The sequence below is a fragment of the Chironomus tepperi genome, unplaced genomic scaffold, assembly GCF_022539635.2.
Source record: "Chironomus tepperi strain 1889 unplaced genomic scaffold, CSIRO-AGI_Ctep_v1 contig_244, whole genome shotgun sequence".
Classification (NCBI taxonomy): domain Eukaryota; kingdom Metazoa; phylum Arthropoda; class Insecta; order Diptera; family Chironomidae; genus Chironomus; species Chironomus tepperi.
The window spans coordinates 2,743,213-2,764,230 of record NW_027226366.1 but is presented as its reverse complement, the minus strand read 5'-3'; the positions used below and the strand labels follow the sequence as shown (position 1 = coordinate 2,764,230).

The 21,018-nt window shown below is 30.7% G+C and overlaps 1 protein-coding gene across 1 annotated transcript in view; it reads right to left on the bottom strand.

Moving 5' to 3' along the window:
- dsb (debris buster) overlaps positions 1-21,018 on the bottom strand; it is a 43,436-nt gene that overhangs the window by 12,498 nt on the left and 9,920 nt on the right. The window contains exons 2-6 of the mRNA XM_070641222.1: positions 18,281-18,509; positions 6,764-6,855; positions 6,542-6,699; positions 1,490-1,628; positions 1,228-1,431 (exon numbers count right to left, since the gene is read on the bottom strand). Coding sequence (XP_070497323.1) covers positions 1,228-1,431; positions 1,490-1,628; positions 6,542-6,699; positions 6,764-6,855; positions 18,281-18,410 — 723 coding nt within the window. The 5' untranslated portion in view covers positions 18,411-18,509. The remainder of the gene's footprint in view (positions 1-1,227; positions 1,432-1,489; positions 1,629-6,541; positions 6,700-6,763; positions 6,856-18,280; positions 18,510-21,018) is intronic.

Genomic DNA, 21,018 nt, shown 5'->3' with positions numbered 1-21,018 from the left:
TTTTAGCCAATTAAAATATTATGATAATTTAATTCTGAGAATCACGTGCAATATAAAATTGTTGTTTACAATTTGTACAGCATTTTTGATAGAGTCAACCGAGATAATCATTAGATAAAAGTTAAGCCGCACACTAAAGTCAATTATTAATTGTTTCATGCTTAAAATCTTAAAAGTAAAGCGAATAATAATTGAATAAATTCAATCAGATAATAATAAAATGTTAATTGTCATATCTAATTATTACATGTGTGTGCTAAAGTACTCTACAATCGATATTACTCTGCATGTGCTAAAAAACGTGATTTTTTAAAGGAATTCATTTGTTAAAAAAATTGAATTTTTAATGTCAAATTGTCTATTATTTAATTTAAGGTGGTTAAATTCTAGTTATTTGATTATCTAAAGTACAAGTGATTATTTCAATAGATTTTTAACTGGGCTTTGCGTTGTAAGTCCATTTAACAGCCAATTAATGACCGACAGTCGTAAATACGGTCGATAAAAAGGTCAGATTGTGGAAACTTTTAATATCGTCGTGTGTAAGATGTGCAATTACGTTGCATCGTGTGTTAAGTCGAGAAAAAAATGAAAAGTTAATCAAAAAAATCATTCACGTTTGCGGATTCTGAACTTTTCTTTGAATAAATCATAAACATGATTATTGCTGCAATGAAAGTGATGCAATTCTATGGAAAATGAAAATACTGGAGTTTTACAGTTTGATATGTCTAGTAAGATTTTTGTAGCATGTTTTTATGGAAAAGTTGCTGGACTTAGCAGTTTGGTAGTCATATACAGCAGTGTAGCCAAAACGAGTTCTGCATGCTCATAATTGCTCTATAATCACTTAAGTCAACTCAAAGACAACAACTTGAAAGGTTCGACCTAACAGCTTGTCGACAGCGTAACATCTGGTTTCTACAGATGCAATTCTGAACAGCACCCCCTAATAGCACTTTAGAAATAGAACTTTTTATCATCTATCAACTCTCCAACTTCAATATAAGTGCGCTCCTTTACATTCTACTCAAACTCAAATAAAATCAAGTTTCATTGCTAATTTTCTCCTCCTTTCGTGCAAGTTAAATAATTTTATGCAAATAATCTGACTGAGGGGATTTTTGTTCACTCTCAGCGATGACGAAAAAAATTCCATTTTATTTGCTTATTACTGAATTACTCATCTCATACAAGGTACTATGTAAATTAGATATAAGTACTTACTCCATTTAGAAGTCCCATTTGCTCTAGAGGTCGCTTATTCCGCGGATAAAACCGATGCGCCAGCGCCACCAGCGTATCGTCATAGCCAAACACCAGCTCATCCGCTGTTTTAGACACAAATGGTTTGTACTGCGCCGCCGTTAACGCAAACGATATTCCTTTTTTCATAAGAAATGTTAGATGTTTACTCTGCGTCGTTAACGTCTGTAAAAGCATTGAATATGAGACATTGTAGCATTATCAAGGGCTTTATGTGACTCACCAGAAGTGGAATATTCGCCGTAGTTATCCGAAGATTCTGATCGACACTCAGCTCAGGCACAAATTGTAATATTTTGTTATGCTGATACGACACTGTGTAATTGTCATAAAATTTTATATTTACTTTTTCCATGTCTTCTCTGTAAAGCAGATTTAAAGAAATTTTGGAACGATTAAAATTAATTTTTTTGGCAAATTAAAATCAAGCAAAAATCAAGACAATTTACGTAATCTTTGTGATTAATCTTTATTGCATGCATATAAAATAATTGATCATTGTTGATTGCAAATTAAGTAGAAAAACCAACATGTGTGTACAAAAATAGCACCGCGAAGAGAAAAAAAAATCATTAAAATTGTACATAAAATTGGGTCAACAAAGTGTGCAACTTGGAGTATGTGAATAAAATGAAGTTTAGAGGCTGGAGATTAAACTTTGTGTTGGGAATGTCAGTGGATTGGAATAAGGCAATAATCGGTTTTCGAACATTTGGTTCCAGATTCTCAGATTTTCTATAGAGATGTTCTCAGGGATTATACAACAGCTTAACCGGCTTTAATTGAAAAAGTCCTTATTTTATGAAATATTCCTTTTCCTGAAATTCAGTCATATCTCGACTTATGCCTATCTAGATTATTTCTTAAACATTGTTAACCCTACTCCAACCAGCAGCCTAACTCAACTTAGTATTCCGTCATAAAACACTAACACCTGGTAGCTATCAGGTCAGTCAGTCAATATTTCACAATCCATCGCACCCAAGCAATTTTATTTCATAAAAAATAATGCGAGACACAATTCGCAAGATCGTATAAATGATGAGTGTGTGCATACATTTCTCTCTCTCTCTTTCTGAAGCATGATGCTGCTTCCAAACCACTAACCATGTAAACGAAAAATATTATACGGTCATTCACTATGGTAATAAAACAATTTAACTACATCAGCACAATCTTGCAGTGAAGACGGTGTAAGCGAAAAGAAAGAAATGAAAATGAAATGGTGAAAAAAATCTCGTTTTTGTTGCCGACATAAACAAAAGTCATATGATTCAATGCATGTGCTATGGTATTTATTTAGTTGAATGCTGTGCCAATATCACACGACATGAACGAATGAAATGGACAAGAAAAAAAAAATTTGCAATACCTTTTAATCTTTATTTGGAAAAATTGAATTAATTGTAATGGGTAATTGTGTCATCGGTGATAAGTTTTGTGATGAAAGATTTATTGGACATAGATTAAGCAATTGTAAAGTGCTCGCAGTTGAATGAGGTAGTTAGTAGACGAATAAATGTCTTTAGAATGTCGTGTGAATGACGCATGCAATATTTGTTTTGTAAATTAATTCAAATTGTTATTGAACTTAATGGTCAGGTGCATGTAGACACAAAGTAACAGGAAATTAATGAATAATCGAAAAAAGTCATTTTTGTGACTAATTTTTTATTTGAAAGGGAAATTAATTATGCAAATCTAGTTGATCCATTTATAATTGTTTTCTTGATATCATCATCAACTCAATAAGTTAAAAGCCTTTAATTGTTGAGCTTCGACTAATTGACACATTGGTCTTAATTTTCATCAGATATTTTTTAAGTTGTCATTAAGTTTACAAGCGCTAAAATTTATATGATGTGTAAAATGATGATAAGTACTGATTTTATGACTGTTTAAAATTTTGATGAGTTGATTTCATATAAGCTGGATTTGGCTAGGCTTTGGTGATGTTATTTTATGATTTTTGAGGTAGTATATGGGATTATGCGAGGGTTGAGAATGTTGGACAATTGAATCTGCTATCCAGAAGCCTTTCTATGACTTTAGATAAAGGATGGAGCTGAACAGGACGTTTAAATCCCGGAAACGCTTCAATTTGATAGATTTGAAATGTTTTTAGTTCACTGGTTGTATATCTAGTACAAATTAAGACACATGACATCATGATCCTATCAGTTGTCCTTAAACTCAAACAAACAACCAGTCAGGAGCCTAATTTTACATGATTGTGATCAGTAAGAATATTAAAGCCTTGAAAATTTCATCTAAATTCCAAAATCAACTTCAAAAGAATTCCAAAACTTCCATTAATAAGCAGAAATCATGTTGAACCAAACTCAATTGAAATTCTAATTCAATCCACAAAACCAGCTACAATTTCTGTTGAAGTCGACCATACATCTGTCGATCAAACTCCATTTCAAACTAAAGCTTTTAAGGAACTCAAAACTTTCAAGGAACTTCATAAAAATGAAAATTTCGCAAAAGAAAATGTCAAAAGTTAAAACTTTTCCTTTTCATAAATATTTGAGATAATAAACAGAAAAGAAACTAAAGATTGCATGTGCAATTGAAGGAGAGTGAAAAATTGTTACAAGAATTCTTTGTATAAACAAGTTTTGCTTGCACACATTTAATATATATTTTTTTTTCTTTCATTTAGTATCGATTGCAAAGTTTTTTTTAGCATGGAGCATTTGCTTGGTTAGTCAATGTGTGCTTTAAACGTTATGATACTGTGAATGGAGAAAGAGCTAGTTTATTATATAAAAATATATATATATAAATCTAGCCAACATATATATTAGCCTTTCTTCACTCCGTCTGCATTTTACGAAATTTTTCGTGCAATTAAGTGAAAATATAAACATACTGAATGTGTACTTAGGAGTCGTCGTGCTATATTTCTTTTTTTTAATGTTGGTAAATCGTAAATTTTTCTAATTGAAAAAACTTTTGATTTTAATGCCAATAGACATGATATTTTTATTGAATTTCTGATACTTTGTATCATCTGATGATTTTTAATAACTCACTTATTTATTATTTTAGTGGTTAATTTAAGTTATTTAATTATATTTTAAACTGTCGTTAAGTGTCACATACATAATCATTCATAATAACTTCAATGGACTTTTGATAATTTTTTTCAATATACGATAGTTCGAGGTGTTTTAAATTTGTCATGGCAAATAACTATAACCATGTAACAGATAAAAAAATATGTATGCACACATCGATCTCACGTGTGACTGTGTAAATTTGCAAAAAAAAAAATCTTAACTGCAACAACGGTTGAAATGGGCAGGTTTGAGGGACGTCTTATGGTTTGTGAGAATAAAGGCTGGGACTCTATGGTAAATTTTGAGGTAATTTAGTCAGAAAAGCAACATATTACAATTTAAAGTCTAAGATTAAGCTCCAATAAAAAGTTTCTTCAATGTAGTGTAGCGATCAACACACACATAGTAGCTGATACAAAAAGCTTAAGATGACAATTGAGCTTTTTAATCCCAACCAATCCTTGGGATATTGCTTCAGACTCCCTAAATATAGATCTCATTAAAGCAAATCCCTTAAAATTTCTATTTATTCCAAAAATCAACTCAAAATTCAACAAAAATCCAAAAAATCCAAAAATCCCAAAATCATCCCCAACAACAACTCTGCATCACCACCAAACAAGTAGTCTGAATCTTATTAACATTTCATCTCTTGGAAAGAGCTTTTTAATTGTAGAAAATAATAATAATGGACATGTGAGTGATCTCGTGAGTAAGTTAATGGAACTCTTCTGTTAAAATGAAAATTTATAGAAATAAAAATAATAATATTCATTGTGTCTCTTGTGCTGCATACGACAAAAACAAAAAGTTCATGGATGAAGCTCAAGCAGACAATTAAAATGCATGTGTTAATGAGACATCTTTCATTATTTGCACAGATCTTGTTGCATTGGAGGAGTGAGTATACATAGTCATGAAAGAATTTAATGCACGGTAAATATGAAAAATCAACTTCTTAAAAAAAAAAATTGGCACGTATTAGACATATAGTGAAGTGAATATAATTATATGTAGAAAAAGAGTAAGTGTATGTACTTTTCAAATGCCGTATTACACCGTGAAAAAGCAACAAAAATGTTGTGTTTTTTATATAAAGCTTAACGACCTTGATCTCAATTTAATATCTTTATGGAATTGAGTTCGTTGATTCACTGCAAATTTATCTTCCTGATAATAAAATTTATTTAATGATTTTTGCATTTTGGCCCTGATTACTCAGATCACAGTTCTACCTGTTTCTATTTGAGCATCCGACATGGATACTTTATGTTCCGATGTCGATGAGAATCGTGAGAATTGGCATGAAAAAATTGCGTTAAAATGAATGGCAAATATGAAACGATGATCTCAGGTTTTCAAGGACAAATGATGTTATCATTTTGGACTGATGATATAGCGGCTTTTTTTATGGACTTGATCATGAAATCTATCAGTTGCGGATGTGATTTATGAATTTTTAATTCTTAAGATGTAATTTTGTTCAGAATTTAGGAAATACTTTAATTTTGAAGAGTTTTTCGATCCTTTGGATGATAATTTGAAAATTGTTCTGGATTTTCAGGAAGTTGATTGAAAATTTAGGAATTTTTAATATAAACCAAGTCCCTATGATCCAAAATTTCAGAAATTAATTACAATGGAACTCTTTTTAGCATGCACTTGAACCTAAACTACTTTAAACCAAGGATAGTTGCTTCTTAACTAATAAATATTGACTGTGCTGTCTCAAACACATCTCAAATGCATCAAAACATTGAAACTCCCCATAAATCAACTTGACTCACTTCCACATTGTAGAATAAAGCTGTTTACATTTTAACGTTCACACCCACCTTAACAGAATTAAAAGTCGCTAATTGAACTTTTTATGAAATTGACGTAATTGAGATAAAAAACGTGTAAAAGCAATTATAGGGAAAGTTCACAAAAACAACAGGAAATCATCTGAATCTATTAAATTGTATAAATTAGCAGTGATTACTGAAACCCCAAATTATTATCAATTAATAAATTCATTCATATGTCAATAAACGTGTAGGTAATTGATCTCGTTTGAATAGTTTTTAATGTATTTAATTAGACGTTTACTTGTTTATGTCTTAAAGGAATCAGAACTAGTTCTGACGTGAGCGAATAAAAAAAAAGAATTAAACATTTTTGCTTCCTCATATTTGTGGTAAATAAATTGAATTAATTAAGCTTACCTATATACAAATGGTCCTACTTCAACTAATTTCGGCTTTTCACCATTAAGAAATCCTTCTGGATTTGTAACATTAAAAATATAAACTTTTGTTAATCTTATAACACCTGGCCGTTGCCAGTAATGAAAACTTAATGTATCATTCCATAATCGTAAATTCTGTGAATTTAAGAAGAAAATTATTGAGATTTTCTTACAATTAAAAAATATTTCAATGTCTTACCTTTAAAATAAAATAATTTAACCAGGGCACACTAGCTAATATGACACCAGCTATTAAAGTAATTATACCAAATACTATCACAGCACAGCGGTCTAAAATAAAAATTTATAATAGCTATAAGTGGTGAGCTAAGCATTTTTGAGAATTTTTGAGAATAAAAATGGAATTATTGTTCACACAGTAATGATGATGATGATCGCTTTGTTGACTCTTAATACCACTAAAATACTCGACGAAAAAAATCGCAAGTAGCAAAGGCTAAAATTTAGCAAAAGATTTTATGGACTCTGATCGATTGCTAACAGGTGTGCGAAAACTCATAGTAAGATGTCTGAATTTTTTAAGATTCTTGAGCTGAGAATATTATTGTGCGTAGATAAGTAGTATCCATAATCATTATTAATTCGCAAGCACAGTGTGGTTAACGTGAGTTAAAATTTAAATATTCTTAATATCAATTGATTCTTAATACCTACTTCTCAATGAAACGTGTCATTCGGCTGGCAAAATTTATGATATTTTTGTTTTTTTATCTTGACATTTGAATGTTGATTATGATAAGGAATAGATTGTTAAGGAACAAAATTTAATTAAAAATCAGCTGAAAGATTCGGAATTTTGAGTATAATTCAAACTACAGAAGGAATCAGGTACAATCTATCCTTTAAAAATGAAAACAGGAGAATGATTGGCCCATCTTGCATAGGCTGACCTAAAGTTGAATTTCACCGAATCTGTCCTTGAGCTAAGGTCTCACAAGCCTGGTTGGAACTCTTAATAGTCTGATTTTAACTCTTAAACTCCTCCATAATCCAGGTTAATCCCCTAAATCAAACCATTTTAATATATTTCTTGCACACGTGCCGTATCAACCAAAACATTGACATTAGACAGTACGAGGATTTTGAATGTTTTTTTAATTCTTAAATTAATGCTCCTTGGATTTCTTTCAGCTTTTTAATTCCCATAAATTTTCAGATTTTGTTGTTATCAAAGAGACCTGCCTGATAATATTTTATTGTTGTCTCACGGCAGGTAAGAACATTTTTTGCTCATTTAAAATTCGCAAAATTCTGAAAACTGGTCTCACGAGATTTGCAAATACTCTTCTTAGTTCTTGATTCATCCTTTTTGTCTGTTTTTCTTATTTACTTTATGTTTTGGCTAAAGTGACAAATGAAAATGAGAGGTTATTGGATGTCTTGTGATAAATTATTGCTTTATGGACTGCACGTGTAGTCAGATAATGAATTTGTTTACCAAAATGTGTATAATTAATAATATTAAAGTCAATTTAGTTGATTAATCTTCAGAATTGAATAAAGCTTCCTAATAAGTTCATCAAACTTTTGAGATTTTCATTCAAACAACAGGTTAATTTGCATTTAAGGTTTTTATCACAAAGAACTCTAAAAATCTTCAATTTTATGACTATCTGAACAAGAATTTCTCCTAGTCATCACATTGTTAGATAGACCAAATAAAGTCAATTTGGAATGTTTGCAAAAAGATCTAATCAGAAACTAGTTTCGTTTAGAATCAAGAATCAGACACCTGCGAATTCGCAAAAACAGTCATCGTTGATTACTAATAGGAAATGCCTTAAAAACATCAATCTTTTAATTTTTACGCAAAAAACAGTGATCTTCAGATTTCATTTTCAACCTTAACCTTGAAGTCCGAATTCGATGAATAACACTTTCCAATATGTAAATCGATTACATATAATAGCTTTTTCGGACCATAAAATGAATATTGTTAAAAATTCGTTGACCCTTCAGACAAAGCAGTTTTCATTTCTTTACAAGCCGGTGGCTGGAACTTGATTTTGGTAGACGAACTGTCTAGCGATCAGCATATTAAAATATATGTTAAACGAACAAGTTAAGGGATTGGGAAAATACGGATATAAAACCTTAAAAGAACTTCTTAATCAAACAGAACAGCTGACTAAATATTTGTGACTAAATAAAGAATATTTGCATAATTTTGGAAAATCATCTTCTAATAACTATAAACGAATAGTTTCTATCCGACAGTATGCGGATGAATGAAAGAATGAATGAGCTAAAGAGAAGTGGAAAAAGACTTAAATGCTTGATATGAAATCTAAAATTGCTCTTCATCGTGAAGACGCTCGTGTAAAATTTTGAAAAAATCTTGTTATCTCTATTAAAATTTTATGTTCATATTGAAAGTGGATCTTCTTAGCTTTTTTAACTCAACTTAATACTGAATGGCCAAAATACCGTTAGAACAAGTCTTTAACTGGAAATTAACTTGCCTATAACTAGTCATAACGTATTTTTGTAGACTCAAGATTTACTTAATAAGCGGATACTTCCATAAAATTAACGAATATGAGCACAAAATGAACAAAAAATTATGAATTGAACACAAACATATTTCATAAAGTCACACTTAGAATGATTAGATAATCTTTATTGATTCATCCAACAACATGGACTTTACCACAAATTAGATAATAATTTAGTCGTAAACACAAATGTACGATGAAATGAAGATAAATTGAGTTTGAATTTTACAGTTTTCGAGATGTTCTTTGTGTTAGATTTATGGGAATGATAGTTTGGGATTTTTGGGGGAAGAATGGACTTTGGTGCTGTCGTTGAGCATTTATAGGACTGCTTTCTACTCGATTTTGCTAAAAAACTGTCTTAATTAAGTTTCATGATGCCTTTTTGAACTTCCGAAACCAGATTCTCATATTAAATTTAAACCACATCAATACATCCACAACTGCAACTTTTACTCTCATTTCTTTTCATTTCAATGACTTCACACTCCTCTCCAAAGTCAATATCTCCTCATACTTTTTTGCCGGTCATTTCAATTGCATCACTTATTTACCTAATATATCGAAGACATTGAACCTTCGTCATATATTTCTTTCGCAATATGACAGAGGAAGCAAAAATTATTATTTTCAATGTTAAACGCCGTTGAACTGCTTCATCTGTTTTAAATTATAATTTAAAATTATGGGAACTTAATAGTTTTTGGAAATATTCAAAATCATTGGTCATCCTTGCGTGTTAGATATTCTTCTTTGTGAGTCTTCAAGCACTCAAAACGGATGTTTGGTTGCTTATTTGACATGAACTGTATGGGGACGTAAATTGTTGGGAAAGAAGAGGAATAAATGTTGTTTGTGATAGAAATTTACACAATTTGAGAGGTTTCGTGATAAGAAGATTGTGTTCTGGTACTTTTGGGAGTCATTTGTTGACGTATTCTTCAGATTTAGAAGATTCTGTGGCTAAGTTGCAGATGCGAATAGCGCAAATCGATTAAATGATCAAAAATGACTCTGACCTGTTATTGGATTCGATTAATCAACCTGTGCTATTTGGAAGAGTCTACCAAAAAAGTTGCACATTTTGACAAGCCTCTAAATAGTCATATAATCATCTCAAGCAGTACAAAAATGCAAAAAATCCAAAAAAAATTGTTGCAAAAAATATTTTCCAAGGCTATTGGTGATTATCATTAACAAACTTTCGCAATATTCAACATTGAAGATTAACGATGTAAATACAAAAAATTTTGTACAGACTCTAACGACGAAAGGCCATCACTTGCACTTATTTCTCCTTCTTGTGTCTAAACATGGAATTTTTGATTAAGAAACAAAGAAAAAATTGCAAGATTTCGCAGTTTGAAGACATTTGTAAATTTTTAATCGATGATCAGTAGCTCAAGATCATTACACGTGTCTGTCTTATTTTAATAATAATGGTAAATTATTGATTATTAGATACATCTGCCTTGGCATTTTCTACAATTTTGTTACATCTGTGAATCGCTAATCTTTGTCTTTGTACCTTCATTGTTGCTTGTATTGTTGAATGGAATGAAGTAAATTGTACACTTTGTGGATATTAATTAGCCTACACTTTGCCTGCCATTTGAAGATTAAGTTCAAAAATGGGATACTAGAAAGTCTAGTTTAAGGTCAGTAAGTAATTTTAATAATTGATAAAAAAAAATTGTTTCATGTCAATCATAAACAGCACACAAAAGCTTATTTTCAGCTGTGGCTGTGGCACTAAACTTTCCAGTATACTTGTCTTATGCAGATTGTTTAAAATATTTGAATTACTTAATATGGAATGTGATTTTTGTGTAAATTTCGGGGATTTTTCTTAAAGTTGATTGTTTTTTTGAGTAGATTGATGTAAAGTTAGATAGTAGCTGCACGTGGTAGGTATTAATATTAGCTGTGATTAATGTATTCCATTTAATTCTTATTTTTGGTAGATAAATTGTCACGTAAACTTAGACCCTAAAATTTGGCATCAATTATTAATGACTAAATAAGTGAATAACCTCAACTTAAGCTTTGTGCCTGAATGAATCTACAAAAAATGTTGAATTTTAATTCATTAAGGCTTATCTCCACAATTCATCATAAATTTCATCAATAACAAATTCTATTTATGGCACGATGAATTCAAATTGCAGTCAAAATGTTAATCTTTTATGACTCTGTTTTGTTTGATTTTTATCACATGCTGCAGATTATTGAATTCATTTAGTTATTATATTTTGTTTACAAATTGCTATCATTTGTCAGATTCTCGTATGATGATTATAAATTTTTCAGTTATGATCAATGAATCTGCAAAAAATCGTAAAAGTTCTTCTTGTTTTATCAAACACAGAATATTCTTGTTTCTACAGCAAAATAAGAAGAATAATCACATCTATTGGATAGAAGAAAATAATAATTCGCAAATTTTTTTGCACGTTCATGGCCATCGCGTTTTTGTGTTCTCTTAAAAATGTTATCCTACTTCGAAGAACCTGATTTTATTCATAGCTATTTTATATGCAAAACGTGCCACTTATTAGCTATCGAAAAATTTGATAACTATGCGTTATTCCTCAGAAATAGGCTGTGATTGAGTGGGAATAGATGCAGATAATACGATTTTATAAGGCAGAAGTTCAACGGTTTTAAGATCATTAGCATATAAAATGCTGAAACTTGAGGCTAGTCTGTCTAGCAGGATGATCATTAATTTTGTTAGAAATTCTTAAGAAAAGCTAGAAATTTTTTGAAATATTGACTGAATTCCCATAAATTCATGATCAATGCAACATAATGACCATGCTACTTAAAATGCAATTAAATCTAGTATTGAACTTCATGTATTATGATATTTAAAAGTTTAAATGGTAATTTGTCATCATGGAAAAAAAACATCAAAGATCAGTCTCATTAATTACTTCATTAGTCACCATTCAATTATATTTTAAGTAGTGCAATTACTTTAGTTCTTTTGACATAATTCAAATTTGTCCTAAACCTAATTAGTCATGTCCTTTGGATCTAAATGCTTCACAGCAATGACGCAAATAATGGAAAATTAAGATTTTTTTTCGCACGGAAATTTTCATTATTTTAACTGAGCATTTAAATCTTCTGAAACACATCCGCATAATTGCCACACAAGTTGTGCTATGCTTAACACATTCATACTGAAAAATGCTTCAATATCTTCTTAAAAAATTACCACACAAATTTAAAAAAAAATCTACAAATATTTGCGCAAGTGTTGAACAAAATTATGAGCATATACAAAAAAACTTTGTTGCCTTTCTAACACTTTTAGTGCCTGTGTAGTCAAAGACAAAAAGCTCTTGCTTTAAAAAGCTAATTGATTTTTATTGGTTTGGCTACAAAAAAAAAAGTATGAATTGTGTAGCATATTTTTATATATTTTAAATTAATTTAAATTTTTTTCTCTGACTGGTTTTGTAATTAAGTTAAGTGCAAATGGAACGATTTATTTTTTGCAATGTTGTTGGTAGTAATTGACAAAATGAGAATTTAGGAGCGCTTTAACATTAAGCCGAGAGGCGCACGACGTGAAGTAGTCGGGAAAGAGTGTCTTTAGGCCAGCGTGACTCTGACTTCGAGTTGGTTTTGACAAAATCTAGCGCTATGCAAAGAATGATGTTTAAAGCACTTTAGGATATTGAGAGTCAAGAGGAAATTATTTAATAAAATTAAGGATTCATAGAAACTTTTCGAACATTCTCAGAGCAGAGCTCCAAATTGACTTGAATTTTGTTTAGTCATCAAATAAGATCAATTTTTGCATGCAAAATCCGAATCGAATTCAAGCTTTGTTCTTAAGTTTTACTGGATATTGACTCTTCGAGTTCCTATGGATTCTCTTAAGAGCAAATGTCTTGGATTCTAATAATTAGTCTGTCTGAGAATTTAACAATTCAGACAGATATTAAAATTAAAAATTCCTAAATGATATTTAATCTTACAATTCTCTTCTTACTATGAATAAATTAGGAGGAAATCGTACTTTAAACTAGTTTATTATTAGAGTCTGATACACTTTTTGCAAATTATCATTTAAGATTGGAGTCTATTTCTACTTCAAGAATTATTTTACACAATCAGGACATGATTTATTAACCATTATTTAAAGGCTATTGCTCCTCTATTCATACCCTCAATCTAAAATCAGGAATTTTTATTACAAATAAATCAAATTAAATTTCTTAACTAGATAACTAGCAACAACAGCAAAAAATTGACCATGTCGAGAAAGCTTAACAGCAATATTGCAAACAAAAACACCACAGGCATATTCATTTCTACACTAATCGCGCCAATAAATTGCTGTACAGTAAGCAGATTTACAAGAAAAAAAAATCATACCAGACGAGAAAAAAAAGAAATAAACAAATACTCGATGTATTGCATGAAATGTGCACAATTTTTTTTTGTACAAAAAACTATCGAAGTATTTATGTCAAGGTCAGGTTGAAATCGTTTAGCAAATCATCCAATTAGATGCTCTTTAGTCATTGACAATTATGCATCAATAAATTTTCAATTATACAACAATGATTTTCCAAAATTCTGTTTAACATAGAAATTATTCATGCGATTTAACATAAAGTTCAGTCATGTCGATAATTAGTACAGTATAGACCAAATATCATAATTAATTTTGATACCTAATACCATAATAAATACATCGATACTAAACTAGTTGAAGGAGAGAAATAACATTTATTCAATGACTCATCATCTTTTATATTCATTACAATCGTGTTGATTTGTTTCTGCATCAATGGTACTTTACATTGTTGTAAACTGACCGAGTACACTTGTACTTGTAAAATATCATTTAATAATTTTTTTTTGATTTTTTTGTTGCTTCGCACAAAGGAAGTCCGTGAATGTCCAAGTTTACGGAATATTTCGACAATTCGAAAATCTTACGCGTAAAATTTTATTGAGGAGGAAAAAAAATCTTATTAAGTACATGCGGCTATAGTTAAGCAATATTTAGTTGGTAAGTAGTTTAGTGAAAATGAGTTGGGAAATTATTTTAAGTGTTTTGTGGCTAAAGCGCAGTTTTGATGAATTAGACTATTCTAAACACCAGTGTGCAGTGGTACACAGGCTGCATAATGTTAGTTTTGATTTTAGAATGTCGGTTTTAGTTTATACTACATCAATCCAGAGACTGGTCCTGAATTAATGATATAAGCGGAAATCCTCTCTGATTTCGTGTCATTATCAACTTCTCAGCTTAGTGCTCATCAAGTTACTGGTCATAAAAATTCAAATTGTGTCATTTTCAATCCCATATATTTGCCAATCTTCCTAGCTAGAGCTCAAAATCGATTTAAATTTTAAACGGAGTCATATCGACTTTCCCATACAAAATCCGAGTCTGTTTTGACCTCTGCTTACTACAATCTAGAAGCATCATAAGTCAATCCACAGTTTAAACCATTACCAACAAATTTTCCACCACAAAAAAGGTGCCTAAAAAAACTATTGCACTTCTAAACTTCCGTAACTCGCTTCATAATTGTGCTTGCCCATGAATTTTCCTATAATATGCTTTGCATTAAATTCATTGCTTCGAAATAGTTAATATAAAAAAATAATACAAAATATGTATTGCAATATTTTTTTAATCAAGGTCGTTTCGAGAAACTCTTTTTTCTACTGCTAGTGGAGCTTGCTTCCACCTGTTTTGTAATAGATGAGAAACTCTAAACTTGAGAGAGTCGAGAGACAATTATGTCCGTAAATAAATAATTTTTTTGGTAGCCAAATGAAGGTGTTGTGTAAATGTCACTAAGATTTTCTATTTTATGCTTAATTATTTTTTTTTTTGGATTTTTTGATTGCGGAAAATGAAAATGTTTATTGTGCTTTGGAAATTAAGTTATTGCTATAATAGCTTTTTATGCAGCAAAATAAATTTTAGAGAGAAAAGCTAGCGCTACTCACATGCAAGAGGCCAATTTATTTTCTATATGTGAAAATTTATAATGAAAAATAAAAACAACATCATGTGTGTGTCTATGTACATAAGCAGACTAACTTCATGTTGATGCATTTATGTGTAATATCAGGTCAGTGAGTTAGTAATGTAAAAGAGAAAAATTGCAAGTTACAGCAGAAAAACAAGCTTTTCATGATTCTGCTGGTTATACAATCTGAGCTAATTTTTTTTATGAATGAAATTAAATGTTTACTTGATTCTTTTACGTATTTACCAGAGGTCGAAGTTGGTGAAGTGAAGTCGATATCACTTCACTTCACTTCGCTAAAATTTCAATCGGTTTCAAGTCAGCTCGAGTGAACACGAAAAAAACGTGTTCACTTTAACCGAGGCGAAACCGAATCCGTTTTTTCGTGTTCACTTTAGTCGAGGCGGAACCGAATTGATTTTTTCGTGTTCACTTTAGTCGAGGCGGAACCGAATTGATTTTTTCGTGTTCACTTTAGTCGACTTGAAACCGAGATCGTTTTTTAAACTTCACTTTAGTCGACTCGAAACCGAGTCGATTCAAGTGAAGTGAAGTGAAGTCGAGTCGACTCGACTTCACTTCATTTCATAGAAAAAAATATTTTACCATAGAAAGTCACTTCTGATTGCGTTTGTGAAGTATGTAATTTCATACAAAATTTTGTCAAAAATCCTTTTTTTGCTCATTTTTGTCAAATAATGTAAAAAAACTTAAAAATATGTATTGCAAATTGCGATTTTTATGTAAAACTACATGAAGCAGGACTATAGATTGTAGTCAAACCTTATTTTCTTCATTATTTATCCAAAATGAGTAAAAAAGGATTTTTGACAAAATTTTGTATGAAATTACATACTTCACAAACGCAATCAGAAGTGACTTTCTATGGTAAAATATTTTTTTCTATGAAATGAAGTGAAGTCGAGTCGACTCGACTTCACTTCACTTCACTTGAATCGACTCGGTTTCGAGTCGACTAAAGTGAAGTTTAAAAACGATCTCGGTTTCGAGTCGACTAAAGTGAACACGAAAAAATCAATTCGGTTCCGCCTCGACTAAAGTGAACACGAAAAAATCAATTCGGTTCCGCCTCGACTAAAGTGAACACGAAAAACGGATTCGGTTTCGCCTCGGTCAAAGTGAACACGTTTTTTTCGTGTTCACTCGAGCTGACTTGAAACCGATTGAAATTTTAGCGAAGTGAAGTGAACTTTTCGCAACGACTTCGACCTCTGGTATTTACTGTATGTCTATGTCAAGCAATCTTTCGCTGTTTCGTGACGAAGCACAATGTATTCTAATTGGCGAATTTGAGAGTAATCGCACTTACAGTGAGTTGAAAGGGGGTACAAAGTTCACTTTTTTCGCGATGATGATACCTTTGGATATTTTTGGGACAACTATTAAGTTAATAACAATAATTTCAACACCTTTAAGCATTCATAGATGCCAATCACACCGAACATTTTTTTTCTTTCTAAGACATTAAGCTTAATGTTGGGCTAGGTTAATGCGTAAGCAGAAACAAAAAGAGTTTAATTAGCGTGGAATGTACGAGACCTCATTAGATGATCAACGCACATTTAGATTCGGAAATAATTTGGTTGAAACTGTTCTTTTAATAATGGTAGGAAAGTGATGGTCTGAGGCTTATGACGCAAATCGTATCAAAAATCCAGCAATTTCTAACAATAGCTTGCAGCAATATGAAAGACAAAAGACATGGTCAAACATGTTATCTGTCCTGTAGACTGGAGAAATGAGTTTGTAGTCATTGAGTTGAATCAAATGACGCATATACTTTTAAAATATTGTTAAGGTGCGGACTTTAAGGATGTATACATCTAATACTAATAATAAATCATTTAGAATATTTTTTGGTAAACTTAATCCTTTCAGATTTTGCATATATGAGGAGATAAATTATATTATTGAGTTATGGTAGCTTTGACCTTTTGGGATGTATTAGGGATTTTGTGGCATTTTTTGAGTTTACTTGAATTAACTTTCTTATACAAAATTCGAGTCAATTTCGAGCTCTATCAATAATTTACAGCCTTAGACTGGTTGCTATTTCCATTATTAGTCAATTTTCAAGTGCGATTTTTGCCCAACCTACTCTATTACCATTAATTCCCAAAACTTCTACAAAGTTCCAGAAGAAATCAACAACCCAAAGTTGTGAACCGAAGCAAAAAAGCTCAATATATAAACATGCTTTACATTCCATACACAAATGTTTATATTTTTCTGTGGAACATATCCTTCATTTAATTATTGCACTAATGAAATTTTAATTAATGTCATCGAGCTTAAACAATCTTATTTATTAATTGATTGAAATCAAGAATTCCCACGTTTAAATTTTCATAGTTTAAAGTCCAAATAATCTTAAATTGTATTTCAATTCTTAAAATTTCCATCGACACCTTTAGCGACGGCACAAATAAGGATGAAAATATTCATTGAGGCATGTCTGATTGATTGTTGAGTTGATATCTATCCGATAATTAAATCGCTCTTTAAATGACGAATATTACAACTTATTATGATAGTATAGATGATTTATATAGTCGTTCAGCCCACGACAGTAGCATCAAGTAGAAATTACAAAGAAATGATCAACAGAAATTATCTTAACTCATGTCTTATTAAATTTATTAATAAATCTCGGAATGCATGAGCAAAAATGTCAAATCTCAATTTTTAATATTGCATAGGAAGGCCAACTGAAATTTCCAAGCAATCTCTCACTCTCCCCAATGTGATTATGAATGTAGAAGAAGGCTGTGATTTTGCAAATCAAAAGTTATTCCTTCACACATGTGTAGCAATTCATATTGTACCGAAAAATATTTGTCAACCGATTGTGTGCGTCAATGCTTATAATAAAATTACTTTCATTTAACCTTATGGGTCATCACTTATGTCTCTATTTCACTTTCAATCGATAACTTTTATTTTATATTTCATCTCTGCTTCTTCTTCTTATTCTTCGTCTCTTGTTAGACACAAATGTCTTTCGAAACAGATTTAAATGCAGTTGTGTTAGACGTAATTGAATAAGAGTCTTTAAATGTGAAATAGTCGTAATGCTACGAGTCATCATCATCATCATCATAATTGCTGATATTATTTTTTATTTCCAAGATCTTCACAATCTCATATTAAATGACAAGATCAACTTACTACTGTTAAATTTAGCTCCATAGGAGATGAGCATCGATAAAGGAGTTGAGCCGCGTGTAACACGCGGTATTCCAAATATTTGATTGCCCGCATTTTGACCGACTTTTAGGTAATTTTTATGTAATCCCATATTATTATTATCAGCACACTTGCTGCTTCTATCTGCTTCACCTGCTTGTCGACTTTGGACCGTTGGATGTGTGGAGGGTCTTTTGTTATTGTTGAATATCTGTAAAGTAAGGTTGAATAAAAAAAAAAAGATTTTTATTAGTTTTAACAATTATAGGAATTATGGATGAGCAAGGTTTGGTACGGTATGCTCATCGCAAATGATGATGATTACATTGCTGTGCATTATTTAGTATTGTAATGTAAATTTTTATGCATATAGAAATATATTCAATAAAATGTTTGAAGTATTTAGGATGATGTAGGCAGAGTTGTTGTGTTGGGTTTTTGTGGGGATTGAGTTTGGTATGGTTTGAGTTTCGGAGCACTTTAGAATATTTCAGATCCATGACTTAATAGAACAGAAGGTTCAAATCAATGTAACTCGAAGTATACTTCGCAAAACAATACTTTAATCAATCCAGATCTCACAATTGTACTTAAATTTCAAAAATCTATCTCAAAATCTTTAAATTCACAATGTCCAACTTACAACTCTGCCAACAACCTCAGATCGAATCAATTCTCATGTTTTCTGTAATTTTTATAAATCAAATCTGATCGTGCAATGTACAAAAATGCATGCAATTCATCGATATATTCTCGATGTTAATTCTATACATTTTTAGCAAGGTGTCATGCACAATGAAGCAACATAAAATAAATATATATCGAGATGCAAGTCACTAATGATGTATTTAAATATATAGGCAGCAAAGCAATTGAACGTACATGATAATGACCTTAACCTAAACATATTTTGTTGTCATCATTGCGTTATGCCTAAATCTATTATTATTATAATTTAATTTATTTTTCTTCATCCGCTAAATTGTTCACGTAATATTTGATATTTAAATTTTTTTTTTGTCAGCACAGCTTTTTGCACTCGCGATTGATGCAAGAAAATATTGTAAACTGGTGCGAAAAGTAAATTTCTTTTCGCGATATTCTTCTTTCCATATTTCTTTATTATTATTATTTTTTTCGTGCTCATTGTACTTCATCTATAGGGTGGACGATTCATGAATGTATATGCTTATATACACATATAAAGGTTCATTGTCATGTACCATATGTACACATAATATTCGTACGAAAATCAATTTATATAAAAAATGAGATTTTTTTCCTTTTATGTGTCAATAGACGCAGTAGTTGGACATGTAATTGTGGCTATTTACTACCTGTACTATGGAATTTTGTTATTGATCATTTTAGTGCTATATAAAGTAAAATTAGCTCTGCTCCATTAGAATAATTATTGAACGTCTAGCCTCAATTATATAATATCTATAAAAGGTCTCAAGCTGCCGAAATTTCCGACTAACTGTACTGTGTGTACATGCAAGAAATAATCTGCTGATGAAATGGCATGTCAAGGAACTTTTAAATAATTTTTCATTGAAACATATAATTGAAAATGTCTGTCATTCTAGATTATTTGCATAAATATGCCAGTTCTAGATTTTATAAATTCTATGATGATTTAATTTCGTTATGTACTGAGTTGTAGAATGAATTGAATGATGGCTGGAGGCTGGTATGCTTGATTTTGATTATTTTAAATGTTATATCATTGATTTAAAAATTTTTTAATACATTTTGTGGATAATTGCAATATTTGATAAAGGTGGAGGTAAAGTGAAGTTGAATTAGGTCTAGACAAGACTAGACACCATTTTTATTCTGGTAAATCCCTTAATAAATACAAAACATTTGCAAGTTGCTTCATAAATTACAAAATTGGCTGTATAGATTCTAATCAACAACAGAATTTTGCAATATTATGGACAAATCCCGCCGCAGGTAAAATCAAATATTTTATAAATTAACCAAAAGAATTTAATAAGAAAACCAACATTTCTGCTTGATTTCTGCCTTGTCATTCGATTAAAAAAATTATTAAAATTTGATTTTAAAATTGATTGATACTTTAAATCTTGCATGCCATAAAAATTTTAAAGAATTTCACAAAAAAATGAATGATTTTGCTAAATTTCAACAAAAAAATTTATTGGTTCACCACTAAGAAACTCAATTGGGATTTCCAAGCACCTTGATGGTCTTCTTAACTTCCATCATGTCCATACATATCACATGTGATTGAATGAAATGCGCAATAAACTCCTAAATAACATTTAGGAGAGAAAAGAGTAAGCCGCAAAAAAATCACAAACTTATTAAATATTCAGCACTGTCTGTCATCTCACATGAGTGTTTTAAAAAGTGAGTTTTGGACTGAAACTAAATTGGAGCATTTGTAACACAAAAATTATATCTAATAATAATTTAAAATGAATTTTGTTGGCCCCCGAGTAGGCTAGATACTTCAATTATTTTGACCTTAGCCGCAAAAATATATGTTGCGAAATCATCACATATTGAATATTTTGTATACATAGTCGGGTGATTGTCCGACCGAAAATATGTGTGATTACTTCATGAATGAGGATGATATTGGCTACGGGGATGATAATCGTAATGTTTATATGGTTTCATTGACACTGAGCTTGAAAAATTTTTTTTTTCTGCGTTATCTTTGTTTGCGGAAACGTTTCAAGTTCATT